The sequence below is a fragment of the Acartia tonsa genome, chromosome 12 (genome assembly GCF_053477335.1).
Source record: "Acartia tonsa isolate MP-2025a chromosome 12, ASM5347733v1, whole genome shotgun sequence".
NCBI lineage: Eukaryota > Metazoa > Arthropoda > Copepoda > Calanoida > Acartiidae > Acartia > Acartia tonsa.
Genome location: NC_137271.1, coordinates 11,901,170 through 11,918,230, shown reverse-complemented (window position 1 = coordinate 11,918,230; position 17,061 = coordinate 11,901,170). Strand labels below are relative to the sequence as shown.

The 17,061-nt window shown below is 31.6% G+C and overlaps 1 protein-coding gene and 2 non-coding genes across 3 annotated transcripts; 1 reads left to right on the top strand and 2 right to left on the bottom strand.

Moving 5' to 3' along the window:
• Positions 1-4,434: 4,434 nt before the first annotated feature.
• Ms (neuropeptide receptor myosuppressin) lies at positions 4,435-8,443 on the bottom strand. Its single transcript, XM_080179739.1, has 6 exons — positions 8,317-8,443; positions 7,827-7,888; positions 6,161-6,228; positions 5,561-5,622; positions 5,152-5,221; positions 4,435-4,856 (listed from the first exon to the last, which is right to left on the bottom strand). Exons 2-6 carry the CDS (start codon positions 7,884-7,886, stop codon positions 4,838-4,840), a joined length of 279 nt encoding a protein of 92 aa, XP_080035865.1. The 5' UTR covers positions 7,887-7,888; positions 8,317-8,443; the 3' UTR covers positions 4,435-4,837.
• A 4,122-nt stretch (positions 8,444-12,565) lies between these two features.
• On the top strand, positions 12,566-12,638 carry TRNAR-UCG (transfer RNA arginine (anticodon UCG)). The gene has a single exon. It is a non-coding gene; the product is annotated as a tRNA-Arg (tRNA).
• An 880-nt stretch (positions 12,639-13,518) lies between these two features.
• Positions 13,519-13,600, bottom strand: TRNAS-CGA (transfer RNA serine (anticodon CGA)). Its single transcript has one exon. It is a non-coding gene; the product is annotated as a tRNA-Ser (tRNA).
• Positions 13,601-17,061: the final 3,461 nt, after the last annotated feature.

The window sequence follows — 17,061 nt, the reverse complement described above, 5'->3', positions numbered from 1 at the left end:
TTTTATTCGTTAATTTAGGCATGTTAGAATTGTCCTATCGATTTCAAACTTTGCATGATGATTCCTGTAGTAGTTAGGTACGATTTAGAAAGCGTAGCAACTCTATAATCATTACCAGAATGTCCTTACGTCCATTTTAAACATGTTGATTTTTCTATTTTTTTAACAGCAAATTTTTATATGATCTAATTATCCGTTTGATCTGATTTTTGGTATATTGATTCCTGGGACAACAAAGAACAATATTTTAAGCGAAGCAACTCTATAATCAAATCCTAAAAATGTAAGTATGTCCATAAACTCAATAAACATTATCCTGTATCAAGAAGTTTTTCAACAAATTTACTTACAATTTTGCTTCGACTCTTATACTTTTATATTCTGATAGTTCAGTTTAGACACTATACAAGTGTTAATGTCCGTTTGTCCTACCGTTTCATTGCTTCGCTTTTATGGATGTTGTCATCCTTGTTTTTCTACATTTTATATTAATGCTTTTAAAATATGGATTTCAACATCTATGTAAAAGTAAAGTTGAGAATAAATCAGACATACGTCAGGAAATCGAACATTAACAAAATTAGAGTTAGCGCTTTTAATATCTAATAATTTCATTTTAAAGGACATACTTGCACATAGGAATTGATTATAGAGATGCCTCACTCATAACATTCAACGTAGAGGAGCACTAGATCTTTAAAAATATTGTGAATGTTATTTTGTAAGCTTTTAGCAGTATAATAGTTATTTCTCGTATCGTAATATAAACGGCTTTCCGCGGATATAGAATGTACAATTATAAGATTAAAACTAGTGTTTTTAGCCCCGTGGTGCCGAAGGCACCGGCTAAAAAAACTAGTTTTAATCTTATGATTGTACATTTCTATATTCGTAGAAAACTGGATATAATACGATGCTAGACATAGTTTTTTCGTATTCATGAGAACCGGTTCCTATCCACCGGATTCAAATGAATACGAGAAATATATTTAGATACCTAAAACTTTGTTTCCTAAACAAGGATGACAACAGCCATAAAAGCAAACCTCAACAAATCACACATCAGACAAACAAATATAAACCGATCCAAAGAGCACTAGGTGAAACATAAAATTATTTCCAGTATGGCTTCTAAACTGATTAGTATCCTCTGGATTAGAACCAGTTTTGTTAGCCCGAAATGACAAAGCACTGAAATAATGGGACAAACGAACATTAACATTTGTAGAGTGTAACAAATAAATAGGCAAAATATAATGTGTAAGTTTTAACAAAATTGTAAAAAAAATTTGTTGCAAAACTGTTAAATTGGACAATTCTGTATAATTTGTCTAAATAAGCGAAAAAGGATAACCGTTACAGACGAACGGACGGATGGACCGACACTGAATATAGAAAAGTTTAGCTTTTTAAAAAGAGACAGGAAAATTTGAAAGAAAGTTAGCAATTGCCAGAAATGAATAAAGAATTTCGCATGAATAATAGATCAGTAAACAAATACGCAGAAGGTAAAAGTTTGAAATTGATAGCAATTTGTCTATATTTAGTTTAGTTTATTTCGGTTTAAAAACAAAAAAAGGTTTAAGCTTTTCTGATGCTTCTGTGTAAATTTCAGATTATATATTATAATACAAAGTAGCTTGATGTCTGTCCGTCTGTCCGTCTGTCCGTCTGTCTGTCCGTCTGTCTGTCTGTCCCTTAAGATCTCGGTAACCACTGAACCGATCGGATTCTACTCTTCAGGGAATATACCTACTGGTCCTTTGGTGGTTTTAGGCTATTTTCTTGGGGGGTGGGACACCCCCAACCCCCCCAAAAATAAAAAAAATCCAACCCCCAAAATTTTTTTTTTACATTTTTTGTAAAATCTCAGTAACTGCTAATCAAATTGGGCTCTACCCTTCTAGGAATATACCTACTGGTCCTCTGGTGGTTTTAAGCTATTTTCTTGGGGGGTGGGACACCCCAACCCCCCCAAAAATAAAAAAATTCCCCACTTCCAAAATTTTTTTTCTTCTAATTTTTTTAAAACAAAAACCAGTAATTGGGGTGGGGGAACCCCACTGCAACATGGGGCGAAGCCCCCATGAATATCCCCCCCCCCCGAAAAAAAAAATCAAAATATTTTTTTTTTAATTTTAATTTTTGTGTATGCGAACAACCTAGGTCTAATTTTTACGAATTGAAATTTTTGTGTATACGGCAAACAACCTGGGTTTAATTTGTACAAATTAAAATTTTTGTGCATAAAGCGCACAACCTGGGTTTAATTTTACCACAGAGTAATTAAACAAAGAATAATTTTTTGAATATTTCTATTAAGGAGGGTTGACTTCCCAAAACTATATAGGGCGAAGCCCCTAGAGGCTAGGGGCGAAGCCACTAGTCCTTATAATAAAGTAACAGGATGTGTGTTTGTCTGTGTGTCTGTGCCAAAGGATCTCACTAACCGCTGAACCGATTGGGTACTCCTTTACATTGTAGCTTCTCAGAGGTCCCGGGAAGGTTTATAACTATTTTATAATCTAAGGTTTTGAGATTATACTCCCCCTTCCTCAAGTGCCTCTAGAGGCCTCTAAGGGGCGTAGTCTCTAGTATTTTTAAAAGCGTAGCTTTTCTATAATTAGGGTCGGTCCGTACACCCGTCCGTACGGCCGTCCGTCACAGATGGATAGCTTTTTTTCGTTAATTTAGGCATGTTAAAATTGTCCTATCTTTTTCAAACTTTGCTTGGTAATTCCTTTAGTAGTTAGATACGATTTAGAAAGCGTAGCAACTCTATAATCATTAAAGGAATGTCCGTACGCCTATTTTAAACATGTTGATTTTTTTACTTTTTTAACAACAAATTTTAATGTGATCAAATCATCCGATTGATCTGATTTTTGATATGATGATTCTTTGGACAACAAAGTACTGTATGATATTATAAGCGAAGCAACTCTATAATCAAGTCTTAAAAATGTAAGTATGTCCATAAACAATAAACATTATCCTGTATAAAGCAGTTTTTCAACAAATTTACTTACAATTTTGCTTCGACTCTTATACATTTATATTCTGATTATTCAGTAATGACACTATACAAGTGTTAATGTCCTAGTGTCCTACCGTTTCAGTTCTTTTATGGATGTTGTCATCCTTGTTATAAAAAGAAAGTAGAGCTTTCATTAGCCTTTATTATGGAAAAACAGCTGATTTTTTGTATAGGTTTTAATGACCCTTGAGCATCTATTTTGTCACCGATAAGAAATCAAGAAATATGCTCTAATAACTTATTTTTATCTTATGCTAAAACAAATTAATGCACATATACAATACTACTCTTAAATTCTTATACCATGAATGGCTGCAAAAAAGCAAAAATCTGAACACTAAGGAAGCTTTGGCAGACCTTGTGAAACCACATACAAACCAATGGTATAGCAGCGGTCAGCCTATGGCAAAGATAACAAAGGATTTACCAAGAAGCAAGATATTGCATTATCAATTCTTTTCAGATTTTTTCTTTTTTTCTTAAATTGTGAATGTGTTAATGTCAATTAGTGAGGAGCGAACAAAATTCATTATTTTTAAAGTATCAACTCAAATAAATATTCTTTTTCTTTCCAACACCAGAACCTTATGAAATATCATTAATAGATATTTAGATTTGTCTAAGATGATGTTTTAAATATCCTAATAAGGCTGGTAAAATTTCTAGATAAATCTGATTTGAGAGGATTAAGTGTGATTTAATTACATATAATCCCATTTTATACCCTGAAGCATCATTCTTACACCCCCTCTAAATCTTTCCCTGTGTTTTAATTCACTTTGTCTGTTGCGTTTAAATATGAGAATTAAACAGCTTCCCATTAAGCAGACCTCTGATATTTCCTGTCAACATTCCCATTATTAGAAATCTATTTAAGTAAAAAAACCTAACAATAGTAGTCCAACTGCTTTAAAGCAGTTGTTTTCTTATTACTGATTTTGCTTTTGTCCAAGTTTCAAATTTTTTGTAAGTAATATTATTTTCCATCATTCTAACATGTTTATATATTAAAGGACAAGAGCTTTTTTGAATGTCAAAATATTTCTATTTTCTCTCCTACTGTTGTAGATACAATGCTGATTTTTGTGAATATTCTTCTTTCAGAAGAGTAACCAGAATACAACTTACTTTGCCTGTTCGTCTGTTTGTGTGCAACAAAACACATAAAGATAAATTTATGAAGGTTTCATGATTTTTATTATTATTTTTATTTTCTTTTTTATTTCTTTCATTTTAAAGACACTAGACAATTTCTTGATATTTTAATTTGTCCGATTGTATATCCATAAACTTTTGTGCTTCGCTACTTATGGATCCTTGTTTCTCTCTCCTTCATATATTGAAATTTTAGAGTAGCATCTGCATCAAAAGCTTCATAAGATTCAGCTATAATTAAGTTTAAATGTGTAGAACCAGTTTTTATTCTGTAAATAATTTAGAAGAAAAAACTTCAGTCTTGATCAAATAACAAACAATATTTTATAGATAGTTTTCAGAATCATATGATATACAAATACAATTTAGTTTAAACAGATAAATGATCATATCAAGCAAAAACATATATATGATAATTTATAGTTAGGGAAATCAACAAAAAAAATAGCTTTTCATTGGTATATAATCACAATTTTAGGGTTAATTTGTAGCAATTTAAAAACTTTTAAAAATAAAATAGATTTATTTAAGGATAGTTTAACTAAAAGGGCAATATTGACATGTAACATTTTTAGACTTTGAATATTGATTTTTTATATGATTTGTATAGGTAGAAAATGTAAGGTTTTTTTGCTTCATTGTTGATTAACCACTGCGTCCAAATCTGAAAATATATTTAGATTAAAATCTTTTAAGCCAAAATGTTTTGGTTTTTAAACTAAGCTTAGATATTGCACTATTTACTTTCAGGGAATGGCTGATAAAATAATGTTCAGATCCCCAATGATGATGCACAAAATTACACCTTCTATAGATTACAATTAATAGTTTAAACGTTTGGATACTCCTGATCGAAAATATTTCTTAAACTTTACAAGCTAATGTTTTAATGCAGAATTATGGATTATTCTGCCATTGATATATCCTAGTTTTGTTGAAAAGACCAAAGTCAAGCTTACCTTAAAAATACATGATCAGGATTGTTTCTCTTTGCACCCACAGCCTGGTTTAGTCCTCGCATTTCGTTGCCTAAACAAATATTAGAAATTATAAAAAAAAAATAAAAAATCACGATACCTTTTGTGATTATTATAATGTTAAGAAGTTATACTTAAGATTAATTAAAGTTATTTATCGCATATAGACAGCTTTCCGCGGATATCAAAATGAAAAATTATAAGACTAATTCAGTATTAATAGTCCCGAGAGCCGAAGTACTGGGCTAACAAAACTAGCATTTATAATCTTTTGATCATTATTTTAGTATTCGTAGAAAATTATCTATAATACAATGTTATACATGATTTTTCAGTATGTCTGAGAACTGGTTTTAATCCAGCGTATATTAATAGGTTTCTAAATTGTTACCTAGTCCTTCGCCTCTAGTAGCATAGATATACTCTAAAATTCTTAAACAAATTGCTTGAAATCTAAAAAAAAACATATTATTAGTTTTAAAGTTATACAAAAGAATAGTTATTTCTCGCATCGTATTATAAACGGCTTTCAGAGGATATAGAATGTACAATTAAAAGATTAAAACCAGTTTTTTAGCCCCAAAGTGCCGAAGGCACCGGCTAAAAAAACTGGTTTTAATCTTCTGATTCTATATTTTTTATTCGTTGAAAGCTGGATATAATACGATGCTAGACATAGTTTTTTCGTATGGATTAGAACCGGTTCCTATCCACCGGATTCGAATGAATACACGAAAATATTTGATCTGTCTTCCATGACCGTCAGGGATCTTAAGGGATAAGACGATACAATTGATAAACACCCCCAATGATGATTACTAATTCTGTTGATTAAAATTGTTTATAGAAAAGTTTGGACACTTCAAGTTGAAACAAACCAATCTAATTTTAATTAAAAACCTATTGTGCTTATAATACTTTGGGTGTGAGTGTAATTTAAAGTCCAGTGTCCCCTCCCTCCCTCCCGACCTACAAATAATGTGGTACTTACTTGGGAGGTAAATCTTGAACATCGTCTTCCATACACAACTCAGGGCTAAAGCTTGCTGCTTTCAATCCCTAAAATATAAAAAAGTTATCCTATATAAAGTAGTAAGGTTTTTTGTTTGTTTGTTTGGTAAGATCTTGTTAACCACTGATAGATTCCTTTCTAGAGAAGCTTTACAAAGGTCATTTGATTGTTTTAGACTATCTTATTTTAAATTAGAGTCTTAAGCTGGATTTAGCCTATTTACTGTCATCCATCACCTAGACACTAGGGGCGCAGCTGCAAGTAAATTTAAAAGATTTCTATCGGTTATTTATTTCTATTTTTATTGCTTATCGCACATTAATTTTTAATGTTCATGTGTTTTTTTTCGAGTTTAACAAATATTTTCAAAAATGTGCAAAACATATTCAATTTTTAGGAGCGTTATTTTATTGGTTATTTTGCCGTTGTACTTTTATAACTTGAGTACATTCTTAGACTACTTTGTATCTTTCACTAGCTAAATTAGTATGAGAATCTTTTAAATTTTGCTATCCTTGTTTAATTTGAGAAATTTGACATAACAATTTCTCAAGTTAAAGGATTGAAATCTAAGCTATGTAATGTTTAAACTTTTTTTGATTCTTCTTTTGATATTCTAAACCTTACTTTGACGTTGAAAGATGAAAATGTACGCTGTTCTAAATAATGCCATTTTTCTTAGCATTATTAGAGGTAGACAAAAATAGGTAAATTGATGTACATCCTTAATAATGTACCACAAAATTACCCCTTCTGTAGATTATCATTAGTGGCTGAAATGTTTGGACATTCAACTTAATGAACCAATCCATCAAAATTCAAGAATAGTCCCCAAAGTTATTGAGCCAATGAATAAGAAAACGTTATTATAAACTTTTCTTAATTGATTTTTTTTACATGATACCATTCATAAAAGTTTTTTTGCCTGACAGAAGGAAAAAAAGTGTTATTTTATGTAATAAAAACTGTCAGTTCTTGTATCTATTCATTTATACACGTACATAATTAAATTAAGACGTGTGTATATGCCTTGGGTTTGTATTTAATTAATTCATTAGGTTTATTCAGTTTGTATTAGTGTTTTTATTCATAAACGATGTACCTTAGTAAAAATTAAGATCAATTTCAAGGATCTTTGTGGATAAAACAATGGACGGTTAGTTTATGTATGTACATCCCCAATGATGCTAAACTAATTCCGTAGATTAAAATCATTGCTATAAAAGTTAGCACACTGCTAGTTTAGACCAACCAATAAAGATTTGATAACATTATTCAATGTTTTTAAGCCAACGAATAGAAATCTTTGGGTTTTAGTCAAAGTAATATTGTTTTTATGTGACTAAAGGCAGGGTGTGACTAATTTGAGCACAACTAACCATGAGTTATTATCTATCTATATTTTTCCTCGTATAATATATTTTTTCCATAAAAATAATGAAAAATAATGTAAAGCATCGTATTACAGACAATTTTCCAACAATATCAAAATAAGAATCTTGTAATAAGACATTTTTACCAGTTTTGTTATCCTTGGCCTTCGGCCCTATATGGACCAACAAAACTGGTTTTAATCTTATAATTTTTCATCTTAATATCCGTGGAAAGCTGTCTGTAATACGATGCAAAAGAAAATAATATTTACCTGGCAAAAAAGGATAAGGAAAAGTGCGGACACAATTGGTACTCTCCATGAGGGCGTCATTTCTGTAAAAAAAATCATCAAATTATTTTATAAAGTAGTAAGGTTTTTTGTCTGTAGACTAGGATCTTTATAGCATCTGAAATGATTATGTTGTCCTTTTTAGGGAAGCTTTGCAAAGGTACTGAAAAGTTAGACCATTTCATTTTAAATTTAAGCCAGGAGATAGTTTTAGACTATTTTTCTAACCCTTTCTTACCCCTTCAAATCCAAATCCCCTAGATGCTAGGAGCGCAGCCGATAGTTATATATAACTTGCTTTTAGCATCGGACAGATAATCGGTTTTACAAAAAATTTATAAAAAGTGTTTCAAGATGTTTGATAACAAAATTTAAAAAGTTAGAAACTTATTTCTAATTTAATTTAAAATTAAATCTTTTTAGAAAATATATTTTAAAAACTAGAGTACAATGTAATAAATAACACTTACACTGTTTTTATGTGTTTTAGTTTTACTTTGAGCTCGTTGCAATGCCAAAAAGTTTCTCCGCTGTACAAAGATGGTTTCATCGCTTTTATACTCCGCTCATTCCTCTAACTTTCTCCGTCATATTTTTTTTCGGAGATTTTCTGTTTTTTTGATCCGGAGATTTTCTCTCCCTGGGAAGATTTTAAACGTTTGCGTTAATTATCTATAAGATATTTTAAAAGTAACAGAAGACTTAAAATAAACAAGGATGACAACATCCATAAAACCGATGCACTGAAACGGTAGGACAAAAGGACATTAACACTTGTATAATCAGAATATAAATGTTATGATACAGAATAATGTTTGTGGACATACTTACATTTTTAGGACTTGATATGGACATACGGACATTCTGGTAATGATTATAGAGTTGCTACGCTTTCTTAATCATACCTAACTACTACAGGAATCACCATGCAAAGTTTGAAATCGATAGGACAATTCTAACATGCCTGAATTAACTAAAAAAGCTACCCGATACGATAAGAACTATCCGTTACAGACGTACGGACCGACCCTAATTATAGAAAAGCTTTAGCGTTTAAAAATATGTGCTTTTAATTCGCGAAATACTAAAGAACTTGAAATAAACAACTGCTATTTGAGGTGGGTTTGATTTATATAATATTATTAGTGGATTTGCAGTGGTCTATAAACAGGTGTAGATTAGATTCCTGGATTATTTTAAGAATATAATTTTAGATTTTAGCGAATTTTTTCTTTAATAAGGGTCGGTCCGTCCGTCTGTTATAGATTGTTCTTATTGTTAATTTAGAAATTTAAGAATTTTCCTATCGATTTCAAACTTGTCATTGTGATTCCTGTAGTAGTTAGATGCAATTTAAAAAGCGTAGCAACTCTTTAATTGTTAGCAGAATGTCCGTGCTTTCATTAAAACCATGTCGATTTTAACTAATTTGTATAGAATTTTCTATGTGATATAATTATTCATCTGATTTTGGAATACTGATTCATAGGACAATTTTATAAGCAGTATTTGAGCAGTTTTTTTATAGACTTTTTATTCAGATCAAATACTCAACAATTAACAATGTTGTTTGTCTTACCATTTCAGAGCTGGGCTATTATGGATGTTGTCTTCCTTGTTGCTATAAAAAAATATCATTATTTGTTTTCCATTTTTATTTGTAATGAAAAAGGGTGTTTGGGTATATTGTTCTCAGGGGTCATATTATTTACAACAGTCTATATTACTTTCAGGGATATTAAGGGATAAGACAATGGCTAATAAATTTAATTACATCTCCTATGATGATACGCAAAATTACCCCTTCTGGAGATTTAATTCAGTGGTTGAAACGTTTGAACAATCAAAGTAAGAAAGCGTTATTTTAAAACTTTGGGGACTTTGTGTAATAACCTGCCAATTGTCATCTCTCTCTCTCGCTGGTCTATATTACAAATATTAAGGAATAAAATAAAGGACGAAAAATTTATGTAAAATCCCAAATTCTGTAAATTTTAATAGTTGAAGTTTGAACATTCCAAGTTTGTATAACCCAATCATGAGATTAAATAGTTAAGTTTCAGCCAACGAATAAGAAAACTTGTTTGTATAAATTTTGGGACCAGTATAATTTATAGTCAATTGTACCTTCCCACTCCTTGATTACATTGGAACTAAAAGCATTGCTTCTTTACTTTTGAGGTTAGTACGTCCAAATGGACGTCAAGATTTATATCAAAAGAAGCATAAAAGTTTAAGTTACTCTAACGTTACATTTGATGCTAAACTATATATAATTTGTAAATAGAATTTAACAGTTAAAACGCTAGTATTTTATACTAGTTTTATGGTCAGAACGTCTATTACGTAGTTTAGCTTCGCTTATATTAAAGTTGTCATCCTTGTTGCTATACTATTATTATATTGACTTAAGATGTAATTTATTATGATTACATATGTCGAAGCCTTGAAAAAAAAGTAATTTTGTTTATATTTTGCTTTACATATTAAGACTATCGTATCCCCTACCCTTTTTGAGGGGGGGGGGGGGTTATAGTGTTGATTTTTCTATGGAAGGTGGTCGAGACTTCCCCTATATTGCTACAAAACTTTCTAGACCTATATGAAGCTACATTGTAAAATATAACCATATCGGAACAGTGTTTACATAGATCCTTCGGTACAGACAGACACACACACGCACACAGATCCTGTTACTTTTATATAAGGATTAAGATAAGATATAGCTGTTAGGGGAAAAAAACAATTTAAAACTTAATGCAAAACAAGCGCCAAGGAGATTTCTATTAGGAGGGTGAATCTACCCTTCCAAAAATAATTATGATCCTTCTTTGGACCTACAAGTAGTTTCACTGTAAAGAAAAACCATATCGATCCAGCGGTTAGCTTTTTTAAAGAAAATATGATAGTACCTTAATGTGAAATAAAAGATTTTGGCTTCTTTTCAGACTTAAATTTTCAAAATTGAACTCTATAAACTCTTTGGCTGTTATGAAAAGAAGGAAAATGTATTATGAACAAGGATGACAACATCCATAAGTAGTGAAGCTCAAAAATTATAATTGGATATCGGGAAAAATTACTATAATGCAGTGTCATACAATAAACATTAATCTTGATAAAATAGGGAAATCAGGAAACCTTAAAAATAACGAAAATTTAAAAATCTATAAATCGATCTAGCACTGCAATTTTTAGACAAATCTTAATGAAACTTAATAAAAAATATGTAGAATATGAGCATATTCAATCCCTGATAATTTCAGCCGTCAATCTTGAATAAGAATAGAGAAAATCAAGAAACACTAAAAATCTAGGAATCTATCTAGCACCCCAATTAATAGACAAATCTTATCAAAACTTTGTGAAAATAAGTAAAATCTAAAATTAATTAATACCTGAAAATTTCAGCCCTCTAACTTGAAAAGGAATTGAGAAAATCCCGAGAATATGAAAATCTAGGAAACGATCTAGCACCCAAAATAACAGACAGATGGACAAAACTATTAGATATATGAAAATCTAGGAATCGATCTAGCACCCCAAATAACAGACAGTTGGATGAAACTACGTATAGATTAGATGGGCATATGTCATAAGAATCTTCATTAAAAACTTTAGCTATTTATCTTGTATAGGAGCCGAGAAAATCACGTTTCCCTCATATCGTTACGTACTGACTGATGGACAAAGTGAATTGTAATGTAGCTTCGCTACTAAAAAGCACTGCCGTCTTTTAACTCTTGTGAAAAGGAAGGAAAAATGCATTATGACTAATTAGTTACAAAATAAGATTATAAAACTACACCCTTTTATTATGTCTTTTTTTGTGATACCCTTAAAGTTTCAATTTTGTAAGTTATGCTTTTTCTCATTTAAGGTCTGTTTGTATTAGTTACCCCTAATTTAATAATAGTTATTTCAGTATTACAAACAGCTTTCCGCGGATATAGAATGTACAATTATAAGATTAAAAATATTTTTGCCCCGAGGTGCCGAAGGCACGGGCTAAAAAAACTGGTTTCATCTTATGATTGTACATTTTTATATTCGTAGAAAGCTGGATATAATACGATGCTAGACATAGTTTTTTCGTATGGATGAGAACCAGTTCCTATCCACCGGATTCGAATGAATACGAGAAAACTAATACTTGATTTGTTTCTACCTTGATTGGATATTGTTCTTCTTGTTTTAGTTTATGTAACCTTTTTTGGCAGGTTTCCCTAATAAAATAATGTCTTTACTTTTTATTGATAAGATATTTTTTATTATTTTTGGTAACACTGTCTCTGGTTAATAATATTAATTATCTGTTAACCAAAAAAATGATTCGGTGCTTCCACAAGCCCACCCCCCAAGAAAATAGCCTAAAACCACAACAGGACCAGTAGGTATATTCCCTGAAGAGTAGAATCCGATCGGTTCAGTGGTTATCGAAATCTTAAGCTTCAGACGGACGGACAGACATCAAGCTACTTTGTATTATAGATATTCTAGCGGTATTCATTTTTTTCCTTCTCTAGAGGTTTATTTGTACTTGAATTGAAATGTTGCTTTTTGTATAACAATAAAATCATTCGGTGCTTTCACTAAAGCCTTCTTATGAATTACACTGAAACTTATCCATTATCTAATTTTTAAAATATTGCAAACACTTGCATGGCCCTAAAACCCTATTAGGGTCTATACATACATTATTTTAATGTATTTTAACAATAGGGTGTGTGGCCTAATGGATAAGGCACCAGACTTCGGATCTGGGGATTACAGGTTCGAGTCCTGTCACGCTCGATAAAAATTTTCCCATTTATTTTATTCATTTTCCGAAATTGAATTTTATTTGTGTTAGGTTTGGTGATAAAAATATATTGCGACTTTCATTAATTATTCTTTTTTTAATTTTACAATTTTTTCGATAGTATAATACTTAGGGCGTGTGGCCTAATGGATAAGGGGATCTGGGGATTGCAGGTTCGAGTCCTGTCACGCTCGATTTTTTTTTTCTAGACATGCTCATTTAATATTTTGTTGGAGTAAAGTTGGAGTAAACCTTGTTTTTTGTGTAACTGAAAGGGAAGTGGGTAAGAAGTGGGAGAAAAAAGGGAAGGGTTTAAGGGAAAATTTTCATCTAGAATTGTTTGTCAGAATCACATTCCCTTTTCCCTGGACATGCTTATTAATTCAGAATCTTTTGTATATTTCGATGTTTCATTAATTGTCTTAAAAATTTTAAAATCAATTGCCTTGTATTGTATTTATAATAGACACAATCTATTTTTCAAATATTCCACGAAACCTCGAAAGCTATCTTATTGGTCATATAAATCTCCTTCATTAAACATTACATTTTAAACAAACTTTAATTTAATGATTATCAGGGTTTAAAGGAATAAGCCAATGGCCGATAAATAAATGTACATCCTCAATAAAGATATATACAAATACCCCATCAGTAGATTACAATTAGTGGTTGAAACGTTTGGAACCAACCAATCAAAATACATAAAAGTCCCAAAGTTGTTAAGCCAACGAATAACAAAACTTTGGGGACTAATGTAATAAACATTCCAATGTCCCCTCCCTCCCTGATTGATTATTGACAATCTGTACTTTCAACAATAACTGTTCAAATGATATATCATAAAATTGTAAAAAATAAATAAAATAATTTCGCAGCCGGCAGGATTCGAACCTGCGCGGGGAGACCCCATCTGATTTCGAGTCAGACGCCTTAACCACTCGGCCACGACTGCTTTGCTTTAGAGTGCTGAAATAATCAAATTAAATAAAACATTAATATTGTAAATATAGTCTCTGTGGTAGGAGCATATCGACTCTATATCAAGATTTTAAAGATGTCATCCAGACGGCTTATAATATTGATACGATTATTGACTGGATCGTCTAAACTTTTTAGAATTATATCTACATGTAATCTTTCTGTTCATAGTCATATTTTGCTACGCTACTTAATAACATAATTGTCCTTGCTGAAATCGAAGCTTTTCCATAATTAGGGTCCACCCGTTAAGGTTATCTCTTTTTGATTATCATTACATGTTTAGGTTGTCCTATCGATTTCAAACTTTTCACGATGAACAGTTAGGTACGATTTAGGAAGCATAGGAACTTTATAATCTTTACCAGAAAGTCCGTACGTACACAAACATGCTAATTTTTTTACTTTTTTGACACTAACTTTTTGTATGATACAATTATCCTATTTATCTGATTTTTGAAATATTGATTACTAGGACAATAAGGTACAATATTATAAGATAGGCAACTCAATAATAAAATCCTAAAAATTAAAGTATGTCCTTACACTGTATTCTGTATTTATGCAATTTTGCAAATTTTTATATTTACAATTTATATTAAGACTTAAAAATAAAATATGTTGCTCATTAAGTTCTGACACTCTACAAGGATTATTGTTAGTTTGTCCTTCTTTTTTTGGATGTTCTCATCCTTGTTGAATTATGCATTGTATCAATGTATTACATATAAATAATTTGTTTTCAAAATTGGGGAAAGTTCTTCAAATCAGCTGACACATTTTTCATTTCCTACTTATGAACAGGAAAAGGTGTTATGAAAAACAGATTTCAATATAATGAAATATATAATAAAAGGTGTATGACAGTAATAATTACTTAATATCCATATAATTCTTAATATGGCGCAGCTACTCTTTAATTAAAATTTTGTGAAAACGCTTCTCTATTCATAAAAGCGTCTTTTATGCTTTCAACTCCCTTTCATAGATTACACCTGAAAGTGTGACCGCTCCCTACCCCCTCTTCTCTTTCCCTCTCTAGTACCTTTCTTACCCGTGTAACCTCCCCTCCCCCTTCCCTCAACACACTCGCTCTTGTGAGTGACCGCTTGCTCTACCCCAGTTACAAATTTACAATTGACAGACACGAGGCCATTTCCCCCATTCTCTCTCAGAATCTACTTTCTCATTTTCTTTTGTAAGAACTTATTTACCTCTAATCCCCCCAAGGGATATTAGTCTGACCGCTCTCTAATTTTTCTGTGCTTTATCCCATTCCCCTATCTCTACCATACCCCCGCCGCCGGCCACACACAGACACGAGTCTGACTGCTCCCCTTGTTCAATAGCTCACAAACGACCCGAGAGTACAAAGACTAATCATAAATATATATCAGATTAAAAATTTTGATGTCATCTTTATTCTCATGACAAAATATACTTTTCTGCTGAAAAAGATTATTTTGTTAAATTTGTAATGTTATTTCAAAACAATACCACAAACAGCCATAGCACACAAAGATGAAATAAAAAATATAAGCGGTAATTTAGCTCATAATATATCAAAGTGACTATTAACCAGAGAGGGAGGGGACATGGGACTATAAACTACACTGGCACCCAAAGTTTTATAATCAATTCTAAAAGGTTGTTGCCAGTGGTTAGTTGTGTCCACACTTTTCAACAAATAGATTTAATCAACAGAAGAGGTATTTTTGTGTATCATAATTGGGGATTTAACCAAACTATCATCCATTGTCTTATCCTGTAAGATCCTTGCTATTGATAGAGTAGCTGTTCAGTTTCTAAAAATGAACAGAAAATGTATAGTAAGGATAAAAGCAAAGGATTAAGAGTATTCAAGAAAGTGAATCAGAATTTAAAGATATAAGGATTAAATGAAAGTTTTAAAATATCGAAATGAAACAAAAGAAACCTGTTATAAATTTGTAATAATTAAGATCAAATAACAGCAATTATGTTCTGGCACCTTTCATGTGTGATATAGTCATGCAAATGAAGCTTTATAGAACATACATTATGTGTTAATGATATAATTATCTAAATTAAGACTAAAAACATTTTCAATTATTTGAATATTCCAGAAATAACAAGTTAATTTTGACTTATCTACTTAACGTGTTAATCTTTTTCAAGAACATTCTCAAATCCTAAGATGTTGTCACCGTTAATGTCATGTTATTTTATAGTTTTTGTAGAAAATCTACCTCATAACTTTATTATGTCTATGGGTCTGTCCATCTGACAGCACTTTTTTAGCATTTGATGGCATACAGTTTTTCATTGAATAATAATAATATAAGCATTCAAAATGGAAGGCACCCTTTTAAAATCAAAATTGGGAAGGAATATCTTCCCTATTTTAAAACACCAAAGGCTTTATACCCACCTAATGAATTAGTATGCATGCCACTGATGAGTGATGACATTACATCTTTCTATAATACAAAGTAGAACAATGTCTGTCCATCTGTCTGTCCCTCTGTCCGTCTGAAGCTTAAGATCTCGGTAACCACTGAACCGATCGGATTCTACTCTTCAGGGTATATACCTATTGGTCCTGCGGTGGTTTTAAGCTATTTTCTTGGGGGGTGGGACACCCCCAACCCCCCCAAAAACAAAAAAATCCCCCCCCCATTTTTTTATACAAATTTTATGAATTTTACGAATTTTATGAAATTTACGAATTTTACGAATTTAATCGCAAAATGTTTTCCTGCTGGGTAGGTGCGAAAATTTGTGATCCGTTCTGCTGGGTAAGTGATAGAAGATGTAATTATACCTCTTGGGGCAAAGCCCCTAGAGGCTAGGGGCGAAGCCACTAGTGTAATAATAAAGTAAATATATTGAGAGATTTAACATATTTGATCCTGTATCTTTGTATAACAGTATACTCTACTCTCTTCAATTAGAATTATGAATTTTTAATATGTGCTGCCCGCTGGACTTAACCCTTAACGGTCGGGGGGGGGGGGGCGTTGAACGCCCCCCCATCCGGTTTTTTCTATCTCATTTTCTGTGTGTGAAAGATAAAGAGCCCAAACTGCTTGACTTTTTAAGTATGGGTATGACACATAACTGAGAGTTGGAATTTTTTGAATATCTCCATCCTGGCGGGCACAGGATGCCAGCAAACCTGGCAGGGTCATCCAGGTAAAGAGCAAAAATATTTTTTTGACTAAAACAAAGCATTTTATCATACCAAATTACTAAAAAATCCTCTAGTAGTACATCCTTATATGAAATACAGGTGTTCAAGTCACTTTCAGGTTCCAGGTATGATCCTGCAGGTCCTGATCCTCCAGGTCTCCAGAAATCTTTAAAAGGCTCCTGTGGCCGCAATTTTTGATCTAGAGACTTCAAATTTTAAACTTAAGCTTTTCTGACATGTCTACATAACGTATTAAAATTTCA

Coding starts and splice junctions, on each gene's coding strand:
- Ms (XM_080179739.1), bottom strand. CDS start 7,886: ATGACGCCCTCATGGAGAGTACCAATTGTGTCCGCACTTTTCCTTATC. Junction 6,229..7,826: donor TCCTTATCCTTTTTTGCCAG/GTAAATATTATT, acceptor TTTATATTTTAG/GGATTGAAAGCAGCAAGCTT. Junction 5,222..5,560: donor TACTAGAGGCGAAGGACTAG/GTAACAATTTAG, acceptor ATATTTGTTTAG/GCAACGAAATGCGAGGACTA.